This window comes from Euprymna scolopes, chromosome 17, assembly GCF_053919585.1.
Source record: "Euprymna scolopes isolate OS-2025 chromosome 17, ASM5391958v1, whole genome shotgun sequence".
Classification (NCBI taxonomy): Eukaryota; Metazoa; Mollusca; class Cephalopoda; order Sepiida; family Sepiolidae; genus Euprymna; species Euprymna scolopes.
The window spans coordinates 33,592,568-33,606,662 of record NC_136498.1 but is presented as its reverse complement, the minus strand read 5'-3'; the positions used below and the strand labels follow the sequence as shown (position 1 = coordinate 33,606,662).

The window sequence follows — 14,095 nt, the reverse complement described above, 5'->3', positions numbered from 1 at the left end:
ATCAAAGACATCTCTTCGGATGTTTCCACGCATTCTGGATGTGAAATTATATATTTTTTCATTAACTTTTCTTTACTCTATGGCATTTAAATACTTTACTTTTAATTCTGAGTTTTCATGTCTCCCTGCCTTTAGCAAATAAGGTGTAAACCATTATAACTATTTGGTAAAATGTTCTCCTGTGAAGAGATGGTAGTAATCGAAATTTTTAGGATAAGGGGTATATTTCAAATGTATTCTTTGTTTTACATAGTATAATACAACTTTTTTGATTTGAAATTTAAACATTGAATGCCATAATTCTTTAAAAATTTATGGAATGACTAAAATTATATATATATGTATATATATATATATATATATATATATATATATAGATAGATAGATAGATAGATAGATAGATAGATAAATAGAAAGATGCGTGTGCTTGTGTCTTGGTCCTTTTTTGTGTGAGAATGTGATTGAATATATATATATATATATATATATGTGTGTGTGTATGTGTGTTTACTGTTACATGGAAAGGAATTCCAACGAAGTGCTCCATTACAAAGAACAAACTCCAATATAAGACCTTAATATTTAGTTATTAGTTAATGGTAAATAATGTAATATCTCGTCAGCCTATCAATTAAGAACATAATAGGACAAAATAAATTTCAACACATATTTATTAAAAAATATATTAAATAATAAATTGAGAAATGGGTATTAAAATCACATATATAAAAAAAGGGCAGACATGGTATTATAAAATAAACATGAAACTCACTATAGATAGTGTGTGAGGTACTGTTTTGTCCCTAAACAGAAAACAATATGGCTGAGGAGAGCCTAACAACATTTACCATTAACTGGTCCCCCTTGTGTTAGGTGTGAAACCGACGGTACCAATGCTTTTCCGACCTTCCGTGCAGTTATATATATATATATATATATATATATATATATATATATATATATATATATATATATACTAGCAGGGGTGCCCGGCGTTGCTCGGGTGTTTGGAGGTGTATGCTGTGCAAAAAAAGCAAAAAAACAAAAAAAATGGTTAATTTTTTAAAACTTTGACCCCTATTATGACCCCTTAAAATTAATAGCTTCGGACTCAAATCACTTTATTAAGTTAGATCCAGGTTCAAGGAACCTATATCTAAAATTTCAAGTGTCTAGACCCAAAATTGTCGGAGGAATTTGGTAGAGATCTTAAAGGTCAAATCGTTGCAATTTGACCCCTTAACAACCAAATTTCTGGCTGACACCCGTCACATCGATTTTCCCAAATCTCAGTACCCGGTATTTCAAATTTCGAGTCTATAGACTAAAATTGACAGAGTTATTGCGTAGGGAAATGTACACAAACAGACAGACACACAGACACACAGACAGACAGACACGTTCACTTTTATAGATATATATATATATATATATATATATACATATATTCAGAGACATCATGTCTTGAAATATTTTTGTATGTATTAATACTATTTTTATTATTTTATTATTATTTTTAGTTTGTGTCCATTTTGCTACTTTTGTTCCCTCGATGTTTCAATCTTCATATTTCTTTTTATTTATCCATCTCTATGCCACTCAGATGATTACACGAGCATCTATACAAACAACTTTAATACGTTTATCTAAATAAAATATTGGAATCTTGACCTCATCAAAAATAGAATGAATATGATGAGCAAAGCTCGAATAAGCAAATTGAAATAAAAGAGGAAATAAAAGATGACAGTGAAAAAAGAATTACAAGGCGCTGAGTTATATGAAATGTCTGTCTTTGTCCCAATGTGTATTTCATAATGGATGTAAATTTACATCTGAACATGTTTTCTCTTATAGAAATGTCAAATTAAAATAACAAAATATACTATTTTTACTTAAATAACAGTAAATATATTACAGGTGAAATATATGCAATTTCATTCGATAGACGCGCCACTTGTCTGATAGACAAAATCTTAAATAACAAAATAAAAGTAAACAATGAAAAAAACGAAAATGTATTTTAAACAATTCTGGAGATTACTTCTTGCTGGTGTAGAGGTGGGAAACGAACACAACAGTTAGCACCAACTGTAATAAAATTCGCTCCATTCTCGTCCTACTGCAACATAATGGGGGCGGTGAATACGAAGTAAAATCTAATCTCTAACACACCGATCATATCAAGTAGGATGCATGCGCCGTTAGACATTTATCTCAGAACAGACCAAGTAAAGTTTTGGAATTTAGAAATTTGTGAAAAAATGAAAAAAAAATGTATTTTAACTCTTGGGAAATAATTGACAACGCGTTTTTTTTTCTGTGATCTAAAAATATGATTTTTCTTTACATGATTACCGTAAATATGTCCATCCTCATCGCAATTTCTTACGTCATTATGATCATCATGATCACAATGATCAAGCTCAGCAGCGGGGAGATTACGGTATCTAAATGGTTTACGACAGAAGCTGGCAATCTGGGTGGGATAAGTTCGAACCCAATTGGTTCGACACAAAAACACTTACACTTTCGGATATTGACAACGTTTCTATAGTCTCACCATTCAAACAAACTAAATTCAAGAGGATTATTATTCGTAATCAACAACATAATAATACATTATCATCCTTTACGGCACAATTAAGTTATCACACCGGTTCTTGTTAGACCAGCGAAGTTAAGTAATGTCCTGTCTGGCCAGTACCAGAGGGGTGAACATTTTGGCAGGCGAGACGCTGTATGTACCGCGAGGTAAAATACCAGGTTGAGAAACTGGTGCAGTCTATCCTTCTCTCAAGGGTGGATTAAACTCTCTTAAGCCGTGGTGTCACGATAAAAAGACCCTTTAAGTGAAGCATAGAGTATTCAGCTACAGACAAGATTTGAATTACACTACAAACTGGTGTTGTGAGTTCAATCCCGGCTGCGCTCGCGCTATTTGGATGGATGGAAAGGTATTATCATTATCAGAATTAAGGTCATGTTCAGACACTACACTTTATTGAGCATCATGAATACACAGAATATGGTAGTTATATCAATCACAGGGAAGACTACACGCGCATGCTTACAATAAGGAACATAATTCACGGATCTATTATATGATGGATCTAAATTCATTGTTACCAAATCGAATGACTACTTTATACAAGATCTATCAATGAGATTAGTGTTTTTACTGCTTTGTCTAACCGAATATTGTATTAGCAATAAGATCGCTGGATAAATGGTTGAATCATTCTACCGCCCGAGAAGTCTTTATTCATTTTTTTCTCCGTAGAACGAAATACTAAAATTGAGTATTGTTGCAAACTCTAGAAAACTTTCTTAGAGGAAACTTTTTTGCCTTGACAGTATACGAACAAGCGTTTCGCTATAGCCAGTAATAATTTTTCCGCTCTGTTAAACAATATCAACTCAAATTGGCTTCAGACAGTGTTCCTCTGTAATACATTTAAACACTCCCAACATGTTCACATAATGTCTATTTCTACCTAACTACAAACAACATTTGCATAACATAGTGTATTTCTTAAAATTGCATGCATATAGAAAATCTGTATCCTGATACTACCCCCAAGCTAACTTTAATTTATATAGGTTCTGCTTGAGACACTCTCTTAATAATCCAATTTTACTAAATTACCATCACTAACCTTCATCACGTCGTTGTCAAACGTACAAACGTACATATATTTACATTTATGTCCAGATACTCTTCAGGCTTGATAGGTCGTGGCACTTATATAAACAAAAAACTATCTGTAACAGATATCTTGATAATAAAAATGATCGGTTGATGGTCAATTTTATCGCAAGAAATTCATTTAAAGTTTAACATAACATTCGCGTAGCAAGGCTTCTGAACGCATTCACAATCTATAAAGCATGGATACATGTGTAATCGTGATTTCTATTCGATAGTAACGAGCGGTTCAATTGTTTTACAATTTATCTTGAAATTCCCTGAGCACTAATCCAGTCTGTTAAAGTTAAATATCTGTCGTGTTAATACAAATTGATTATACACACACACATACCCCTCATATATATATATATATATATATATATATATATATATATATATATATATATATATAATTATACCAGACCAATATAGGTTTTACTAAAAAAAAACGAGAAAATTCTAAACTCGATTAGCCGCTTTAAATACAATAAAATCAAAGAAAAATGTCAGTACACAATAGTGAACTTTAATTTTTTAATGCTTAATAACACACTGTTGACGTTTCCAAAGAGTTTTTATTAAAACTTTCAATTAATCTCATTTGTGTACACATATGAATGTCAACAGTGTAAGATACAAGCACATTTCAACTAACTTTAATACTTAGTTTGCTCTATAACCGAAAATTTATACCGGACGAACTAGAACATTTAGATATTTCTTGCGACATTAATTTGTAAATATGCGCATGTCAAATACAAAATATCTGTTGGCATGGTGATCTCTTCTTACTATCTCATTGTAGTGATTCACCTGACATTAGTTGTGTCTCAACTATATATTTATTTGCGATATATTTATTTGCAATGTATATATATATATATATATATATATATATATATATATATATATATATATATATATATATATATATATAGCTCTGTTTAATTACTATATTGTTCTTTAATATAGGAGGATATGAAGTCCAGTTATACACTACAGTCAACTTCTTTCCATGAAATTTCGCGTTGAAGTGCTGGTCCAAAATTTTATATCGAATCTTGTCATTATTTGCTTGTTCTTGAGCGCAGGCTCGTAGATAAAAATCTCCTCATTTAATATCCGCATTTCCGCTTTCGTCGAACCCTTCCGAGTTGGCGATTAATATCGGTACTCACTCTGATATAAACACCGGGGAATTTATTTACAGAAAAAAATTGGTTAGATACTCAGGAGTATTCCAAATATTACACATTTAGTACTAACTCCATAATGTTGTTAGTGATTAATTTTACCCTATTGGGGACGTAAAATAATAACCACCGACGAACTGGTTGGACGTTGTTCGTTTTCATGTGTGTAGGGACTTTCATAGTGCCAAGGTTCGTAACATTCACAACAATTTATCATTCGCGATTCATAACAATCCCTCGGCAAGTTAACATCCTTGCAACTGTATGATATTGTTTCGTTGTCTTTGGTATATCATTAATGTATCTTTCTTTGCTTCTCGTTTCGCAAAAGACCCTGACAGTTGGACTTTTTTTTACTGACCGGCATCCCTTTTACATTCGGTTACTGTTGTAGTGTCAGGGAAATATTTTACATGGAATCCATTATCGATCTCTGCTCGTCCTGTTCCTTCTAATCTTGGTAATTCTGACCATCTTTCTCTATTGGTTCTAAACACATAGAATGCCTCAGTAGTCCATTACATCGTCATCCCTTTTGAACGTTTTCGAGACACCGCTCCTCATTTTATTAATTCCTTTTTACTTCAATACTCAAAATATACTTGGCTGGAATATATGGAGTTTTTATGTTCACGGTTTTATTATGCCAAATACCGACTAACAGTTTCCGAGGTTAAATCCGGCACATTCCTGCGAAAACTTGCTTCTTAAAATTACAAAACAAACCAGTCTCTGACAAATAAGTATTTTTTCTTCTAACTGAACGTATTTAATTTGCGTAAGAAATGGCCAGATTACACATCTAACACGAACCACTAGTTAGTTGTTTTAATTTGTTAGCTTTCTATTGTTGGTACTCCGCACTAGTGCTACGTTGTACTAGATTTTGGAGGAATTTAAACACGCTAATAAAAAAACGAAAACACTTGTATGATAGGTGTGACTTCCTTGTAAACTAGTGGCACAATAATACAGCTGTAGTAAGAAATACATGAAGCAATATAACATACTTTAAGGCATTATTGAAAATTGAAATTGATACAGTGGGCCTGTGATCTCAGTTCGTGATTGTAAGATTAGCCCTATACACACACACACATACACACACATGTATATATATATATATATGTATATATATATATACATGCATATATATATATATATATATATATATATATATATATATATATATATATACTCGGAATAAGTATGAGCATAACCAGGTTATCAGAAACAAAAAAAGAGCAACCGATTCTTGTTACACATTTGTTTAAAAGCCTATGATAGATCAAGTGGCACCCAGTCACAAAATAATATCCCTTGAGACGGAATTAAGCGTATCACGTACGCAAAGTAATGTTTACAAGGTAAAAACTAATGCGAGACTAGGAAATGAATGAAATGGCTATTGTAGATTTGTCTTATATATTAACTAAATTCAGGAAATTGTTACTTAAGGTACACAATTGTACGTGACTTATTTTGGCTAATTATTGAAAGTTTCACAGTGGATCTGCGATCTAAGTTCGCGCTTGTTAGATAACATGACATCAAGATACAACCACACACACCCGCACACACCTGCACACACCCACACACACACACACACACACATATATATATGTATATATATATATATATATATATATATATATATATATATATATATATATATATATATATATATATATATTGCTATAAGGGTTCGATAAATGAAAAATAACTTTATTGTTATAGCAAAATTCTGCAATAACAATGAAGCAATGGATCATCATTAAATGTTTAAAATAAAATAAGAGGCCGGATAGAAAAAAAACAAACGTGGAAATTATATATCATAATTATATAACTGAGTAAAATAAATAAGTCAATTAAGAGAAACTCACGAAATATAACCAAAAAAACCCGAAGAGTTTTTCGTCAGACAAATTTTCGAAGGATATATGTCTGAAAAAAAGAAATTTGGAGGAAATATTAGTTAGCAAAAGGTATAGGAATAAAAAAAAACACACTAAAGAAAACGAAAATTAAACGGAATGTGACGCCTAAATATTTCCAACTATAACCTAAGGTTTATCTTCTTGCACAAAGTATAGGAGCTTAAACTGATAGCAAGTGGCTCGATAACGGACCAGTGGAACTTAGTGTGTCTTCTGTCTAAAATAGAAGAACCAGCCGGGGAGAATGCAGAACCATAAACCCTTTTTCCGCATGGTTGAACAATAGCCGATTCTAGCAATAATGAACACCCGAGAATGGCCTAATGATCTCGGATGGAACGAGGTACATGAAAAAGCGTATATATACGGTGCGTCATGGACATTGAAATTTGTATACGATATTAATCGATTTTAAGAAAGGCAAAACTTCCTTGCGCAAGGAGGAATTTGCGGACTTTGTAGGAAAGACAATTCAGATGGATAGAGCACCTAATCAGAAGCAACAAAATAGGAATTATTATTCCAAATACGATGCCCTTTATGTCCAATAGAATGTGACCTGAGATACACCAGAATTAGAGTGGGACCATATTTAAGTGGATCAGAAAAAGATTCGATTGTCTTATTGATAACTTTGTAATCCAAATGAGACGGATATTCATTCACAATCCAATCGCTTTTAATGTTATCAATTTAACACTCAATTAAAGTGGAAGAGCAAATTACAAATATTCGATTAATTTAATCTTTAATAAGGTTCAGTTTCCTTGTTGTTGGTGCAAAAGAACAACAACTGAGGTAAAGTCCAGTAAAGGCTGGTTTTCAAAACATTGGCATCACTGAAAAAGACCCACATTTACAAATCAAAACATTCAGAAAAAAAAAGATATTAATCTTTCACTCACCATCATCAATTTTAGAGAGGATGTAAATTTTTGAATCATTGAAAGAACCACAAGTCTTCGTCATGCGTAGAGAAAACTGTCGCCAACGTAGTGAATGTAAAAAGATACATTATAACAATAAATATATACATTAATGAAATCACATAATTCACAATAGGAGCAAGATTACTTCCCTTGACTATATATATATATATATATATATATATATATATATATATATATATAACGGCCCGACACTATTTTTCGGATTCTTAAGTATTCGAATTTCCGAGTGCCATAGAGTGGCGAAATTTCTTTCAATAACATAGCATAAACATATAAAGACAATAATTGTAATAAAAAAATGGAAGAAAATCATTTAATTTTCCTCATTTTTTACAAACCACACGCAACATTATTTTTCGGACATCGTTAAAAACTGTTAATATTCTGTAATATCACATTATTTCTGAAAACTTATATAAATCTCTCTTACTAATGATCAAACCTATGCACAATAACATCTCTACGTGTTTCTATTAGTTGTTTTTGCATCTAGTATTTTTCCCATAGTTTAGCCTCTTTCGTTATTTCAGGTCCATCATTTACAAGTTGCGGAAAAATTTCCCAAATATTTTCCATTAAATTTAGATCTGAGTTTTTAGCAGGAAATCATTCCCCATTTCTCTTCTCATCATTGTTAGGGGTTTCTCTCCAGCAACTGTTTGTGGCTTTCTTTGTTCTGTTGTCATTTTAGTCACTCTAACCATATATTTCCATTAGCAAAGATCACACCCCAAGACCCAACACCTCCTTCTCCTCCAATATGTAGTTTGTTCAGTACAAAAGACTCACCCCTTCCCAACCAAGTATAAAATCCATCGGGGCCATCAAACATGAAACGTTTCTCACCAGTAAATATAACCTTCTTAAAGTTAGCTTGCTTTGTTAACCACGTTTTAGCCGTCTTCAGTCTTGCTCCTTTGTGTTTCTTTGTTAGTGAATATTTTTTCTCAGCATCTGCGTACTTAAAACCAATCCTATGCAGCGATCTTTGTACTGTTCGTATGTTTATATCCAATTCACATTTCACCTTCATTTTCTTGCTGTAACTTTTTTCCAGATATCAAAAGTCGAGTCACAGTCCTCTTCACTCTCCTTTCATTCCTCTTGCCAATTGATCTTTTCATCCCTCTCTTTTTCCGCTTGGTGTTTTTCTTCAGCATGTATTTGGTCGTTGATTTCGACCCCATCAATGGCGATCGTTTTGATGCTAGCTCTATCTTTCTGCTTCTTCCGCGCCAAACAAACGATTTGTTTTTAATGTATTTTACCTGATTAATCTTAATGTATTTTTCCAGAAGAAACGAACAGATACTTAATTATAATGATGACAGCTAAATGTACAAGCTAATAATTTATATACAATAACATATACATAAACATACCTCTTTATAAAATAGGATTTTTGTCATGTTTGAAAAATAGCGTCGCGCTAGTTTTCGAAAAATCACAACAAAACTAAAATTATCAAAGCCAAACAAAAAAAAACTGATTACAATAGTAGTGGATTTTCAATCCTCACTTCGTACTTACAATCTCAAACGTTTTTGGCACTAGTAAGTACCTTTAAGTACATTGTTCAATAATATACATCTCATCTGTCTTTTTAAATGCGTGTATACATGCATGTATGTTTATATGTCTAGATAAAACGTTCGGTAGAAGTCACAGATGTTCACGAGATTCGTATAGTTTTGAAGATCGATTCTATGGACGACAAATATCGAAAAGTTGGGTAAAACATTACTCATTCACCCTCACAAACACATAATTAATAAGGGAAGCTAACAAGGCATATGTATATGATAGCTTCATCTGTGATATAAATGTCACATGCCTGTTTAAATGTATCTATGTATGTCTAGCAAAATTTCTCGACATAAGCGACGGATTTGCAAGAGATTTTAAGCTCGACTCTTGGGACGATAAATATAAAAAATCGGTTATATACATATGTGTATATATATATATATGTATATATATATATATATATATATATATATATATATATATATATATATATATATATAATGATTCCTTGATGGTACAAGATTTAGACTCTCAATCATAAAGGGAAGGCTTAATGCATGATAAAAAACGTTTAAAATAAATCCAACGTTTTAAATAAAGTAAAGGCGGAAAGAGAGGAAGAGAAAAAAATGGGGGTCACAGTTGACCGGTTTCGCCCTCACTTTTTCTAAGCTGTATCGATGGATATTTTTTGAGAAAAGAAAACACGAATGGGAATAAAAAATATGTACAAATAAAATCACGTTGCTTTACGTTATGTATGGGGGAAAATGGGGAAAAGGATTCCATTAGAGCAACGATATATTAGCTGAAGTTCCAATAGTCTAATCACGCGCAAGCCTTAGAGGCCTTCACTTTGTAAACGGGAAGGTTGCTATTTACTCTATTAACGTAATGGGTAGCTAATTGTGTTCCGTTATCTACTAACTACTTTTCATTGAGTCAATGTGTAATTTTGTTACTGTTTTACTATGAAGAGGTATACTTCTAAAATATCTGCCGAAATTTGAGGGGGTATTCACTTTTGTAATATACTGTATATATATATATATATATATATATATATATATATATATATATATATATATATATATATACAATATATTACAAAAGTGAATACATCCTGTGTATGTTTATGTGTATGTGTGCGGGTATATATATATACACATATATATATATATATATATATATATACATATATATATATATCTTTTGCAATATACTGTATATATATACAGTATATTACAATATATATATATATATATATATATATATATACACGCACACACACATCTATATATATATATATATATATATATATATATATATATATATATATATATGCCTCATATCTAACAACTTACATAAAAATAACTTTGCGTTGATAAAAGAGTATGCCCCTTAAGGATACAGATACGGCTGGGCAGATTTTAATTCAATTTCAATTCGAGGTAATCGATGAGTCTTGTAACGTTCTAATATAGGCTTTGTATTAAAATGCGTCAAAATTGATAATTGAAAAGATCGATAATTAACGAATTTTGTTTTAACCAAAGTTAACAACACAAGTACATTTTGGAAGTTTTATAACCGCATAAGTAAAAAGTCTCATCCTATAAATTACCCTATAGATTTTTCTATGAGACAGCGACAGTGATTTTGAGACCAATTGGACCATTATACTTGACTTTTGTACGCAATTTGGAACTGTCTTAAGAGCAGAATTGAACCACAATAATAGATGTTTACATTTTAAAACTTTATGTGGAAGCAATATTTACAGATACTTTCATAAATTCAGTAGTAGATTCTCTACAGTGCAAGCAAGGCGGCATGTTGAGCTTTTTCGTATTACATTGGGAGGTCCTTTAAGAGTACAGGTAATATATGATCGGATTACAATATGATCTATTTCATTGATATCGATAGCTGATAAAGGTCTGGGAGGGGGAGCAATTGCTGATCTCATTCAATTCTTCATAACAGTGTGTCTCTTTGCTAGTAGAAGTATATATGAATTATATGCAATAATATATTCGAAACATATTTACACTTTTAAAATAAGGAAAGCTTGAAGCTCGCTAGTAATGCTGCAGCTACTAGGAATTGTATGTGGTCTTCCTTAACAAGGATATCACGAGGGTTAGGGCCGCAGGTATATCTAATATCGCAGAAGACTTCCTCTTCTCTCGGGACCAGAACTTACCGAAGGCAATATCACAACAGGTATTACGGAAATAAAATATATACATGTATGAAGAGAACTTCAGCGAAAATCATTGACAAAAAGATAGATAGAGAGAGTGAGAGATAAAGAGGGAGAAAGCGTATGTATAAGAAACGAAGTAACTATAAAAATAGATATGTTTGCTAAGAAAATTATATAATCCAACATTTAACAACATTGTGAAAGTCACATGAATTGTTTATTCAAGCGATTACTAGAACACCCAAGCCTTGTGATTTTCCCTTTATACAACTATTAGAATATTATAACTCATTTAATAAATATGCATTAAATACACTATGACGATGTAATGCATATCATTAAGATTATGCATGCTGAAGAAACTTAATCGAATATGTCCAAATACTTTGAGAAGACTTACAGCAAAAAAAAAAAAATGCGTATATTCTAACAGTTTCACAATGCAGAGTTACGCCATACATTTATAAATTATACAAAAATATTTGTATTTATTTTTCATTTATTTTCATAGGATTCTGATGTCAGTGATTACGTTACATTCTTTAAATCAATGAATGCATTACACAATTAACATACGAGTGAATAAACATATGCTCTATATTCTAATTTCATGTCAGCACATGCATACACACAACACCTACAAGACAATATACTTGTCTTTCAAAGCCCTCTCATTCCAGAAATTTCTCAGGACCTGCATGACCTGAGGATACTTTTTCATAAGTAATCCCTAACAAAATACCCAACATAACATAATATTCGCAGTTCTAATAATATCTCCTTGATATGACCTACCCTGACTCAATTTACAAGCAGGAGTGCACGTACTTAATGTATTGTTTCCTCAGAAAACAACATGAAGTTGAATAATCCAGCAGATTAGATGATTTTTCATGGAATAAAGTTATATATTACTAATGTACTGTTGATATGTTCTTGAATTTTTTGTAAAAACACTTCTGTTATTGTAAATGTTCTTATACCTAAATATATCTGGATTCACTTCTTTCAAGGAACGTGTTCGCTGGAAACATGCCCCTAAGCCTTTAGGCAAATATTGAAAGGTTTACTTGGGTTTGTAGTGTTCAAATTGTGCGATCAACACAGCAATCGATTTCAACACAAAATTTAAGAGCATGCACAGTAAGAAACAATGGAACTCACCCAAAATTAAACACACATAATAGCAGAGTTAACCTGCCAGATTTGCAGATTAGTAAACTTAAGAACATATTACTTCAGTTTCTCACTGATCGAATCAGTGGCTACATAAGTAACGAAATCTGAATCCATATATCCTTATCACAATTAGTAGATAACGGAACACAATTAGCTACCCATTACGTTAGTAGATGAAATAGCAACCTTCCCGTTTACAAAGTGAAGGCCTCTAAGGTTTGAGCGTGATTAGACTATTGGATCTTCAGCTAATATAACGTTGCTGTAATGGAATCCTTTTCCCCATTTTCCCCCATACATAACGTAAAGCAACGTGATTTTATTTGTACATATTTTTTATACCCATTCGTGTTTTCTTTTCTCAAAAAATATCCACTGATACAGCTTAGAAAAAGTGAGGGCGAAACCGGTCAAATGTGACCCCCATTTTTTTCTCTTCCTCTCTTACCGCGTTAACTTTATTAAAAACGTTGGATTTATTTTAACCGTTTTAATCATGAATTAATCCTTCCCTTTCTAAATACAAATATTTTTGTATAATTTATAAATTTATCGCGTAACTCTGCATTGTGAAACTGTTAGAATATACGCATTTTTTTTTTGCTGTAAGTCTTCTCAAAGTATTTGGACATATTCGATTAAGTTTCGTCAGCATGCATAATCTTAATGATATGCATTACATCGTCATAGTGTATTTAATGCATATTTATTAAATGAGTTATAATATTCTAATAGTTGTATAAAGGGAAAATCACAAGGCTTGGGTGTTCTAGTAATCGCTTGAATAAACAATTCATGTGACTTTCACAATGTTGTTAAATGTTGGATTATATAATTTTCTTAGCAAACACATCTATTTTTATAGTTACTTCGTTTCTTATACATACGCTTTCTCCCTCTTTATCTCTCACTCTCTCTATCTATCTTTTTGTCAATGATTTTCGCTGAAGTTCTCTTCATACATGTATATATTTTATTTCCGTAATACCTGTTGTGATATTGCCTTCGGTAACTTCCGGTCCCGAGAGAAGAGGAAGTCTTCTGCGATATAAGATATACCTGCGGCCCTAACCCTCGTGATATCCTTGTTAAGGAAGACCACATACAATTCCTAGTAGCTGCATCATTACTAGCGAGATTCAAGCTTTCCTTATTTTAAAAGTGTAAAAAATGTTTCGAATATATTATTGCATATCATTCATATATATTTCTACTAGCAAAGAGACACACTGTTATGAAGAATTGAATGAGATCAGCAATTGCTCCCCCTCCCAGACCTTTATCAGCTATCGATATCAATGAAATAGATCATATTGTAATCCGATCATATATTACCTGTACTCTTAAAGGGCCTCCCAGTGTAATACGAAAAAGCTCAACATGCCGCCTTGCTTGCACTGTAGAGA

The 14,095-nt window shown here is 31.9% G+C and overlaps 1 protein-coding gene across 1 annotated transcript; it reads right to left on the bottom strand.

Moving 5' to 3' along the window:
* Positions 1-8,465: 8,465 nt before the first annotated feature.
* LOC145296981 (uncharacterized) lies at positions 8,466-8,807 on the bottom strand. Its single transcript, XM_080143203.1, has one exon. It carries the CDS (start codon positions 8,805-8,807, stop codon positions 8,466-8,468), a length of 342 nt encoding a protein of 113 aa, XP_079999329.1.
* Between the last annotated feature and the right edge of the window lie 5,288 nt (positions 8,808-14,095).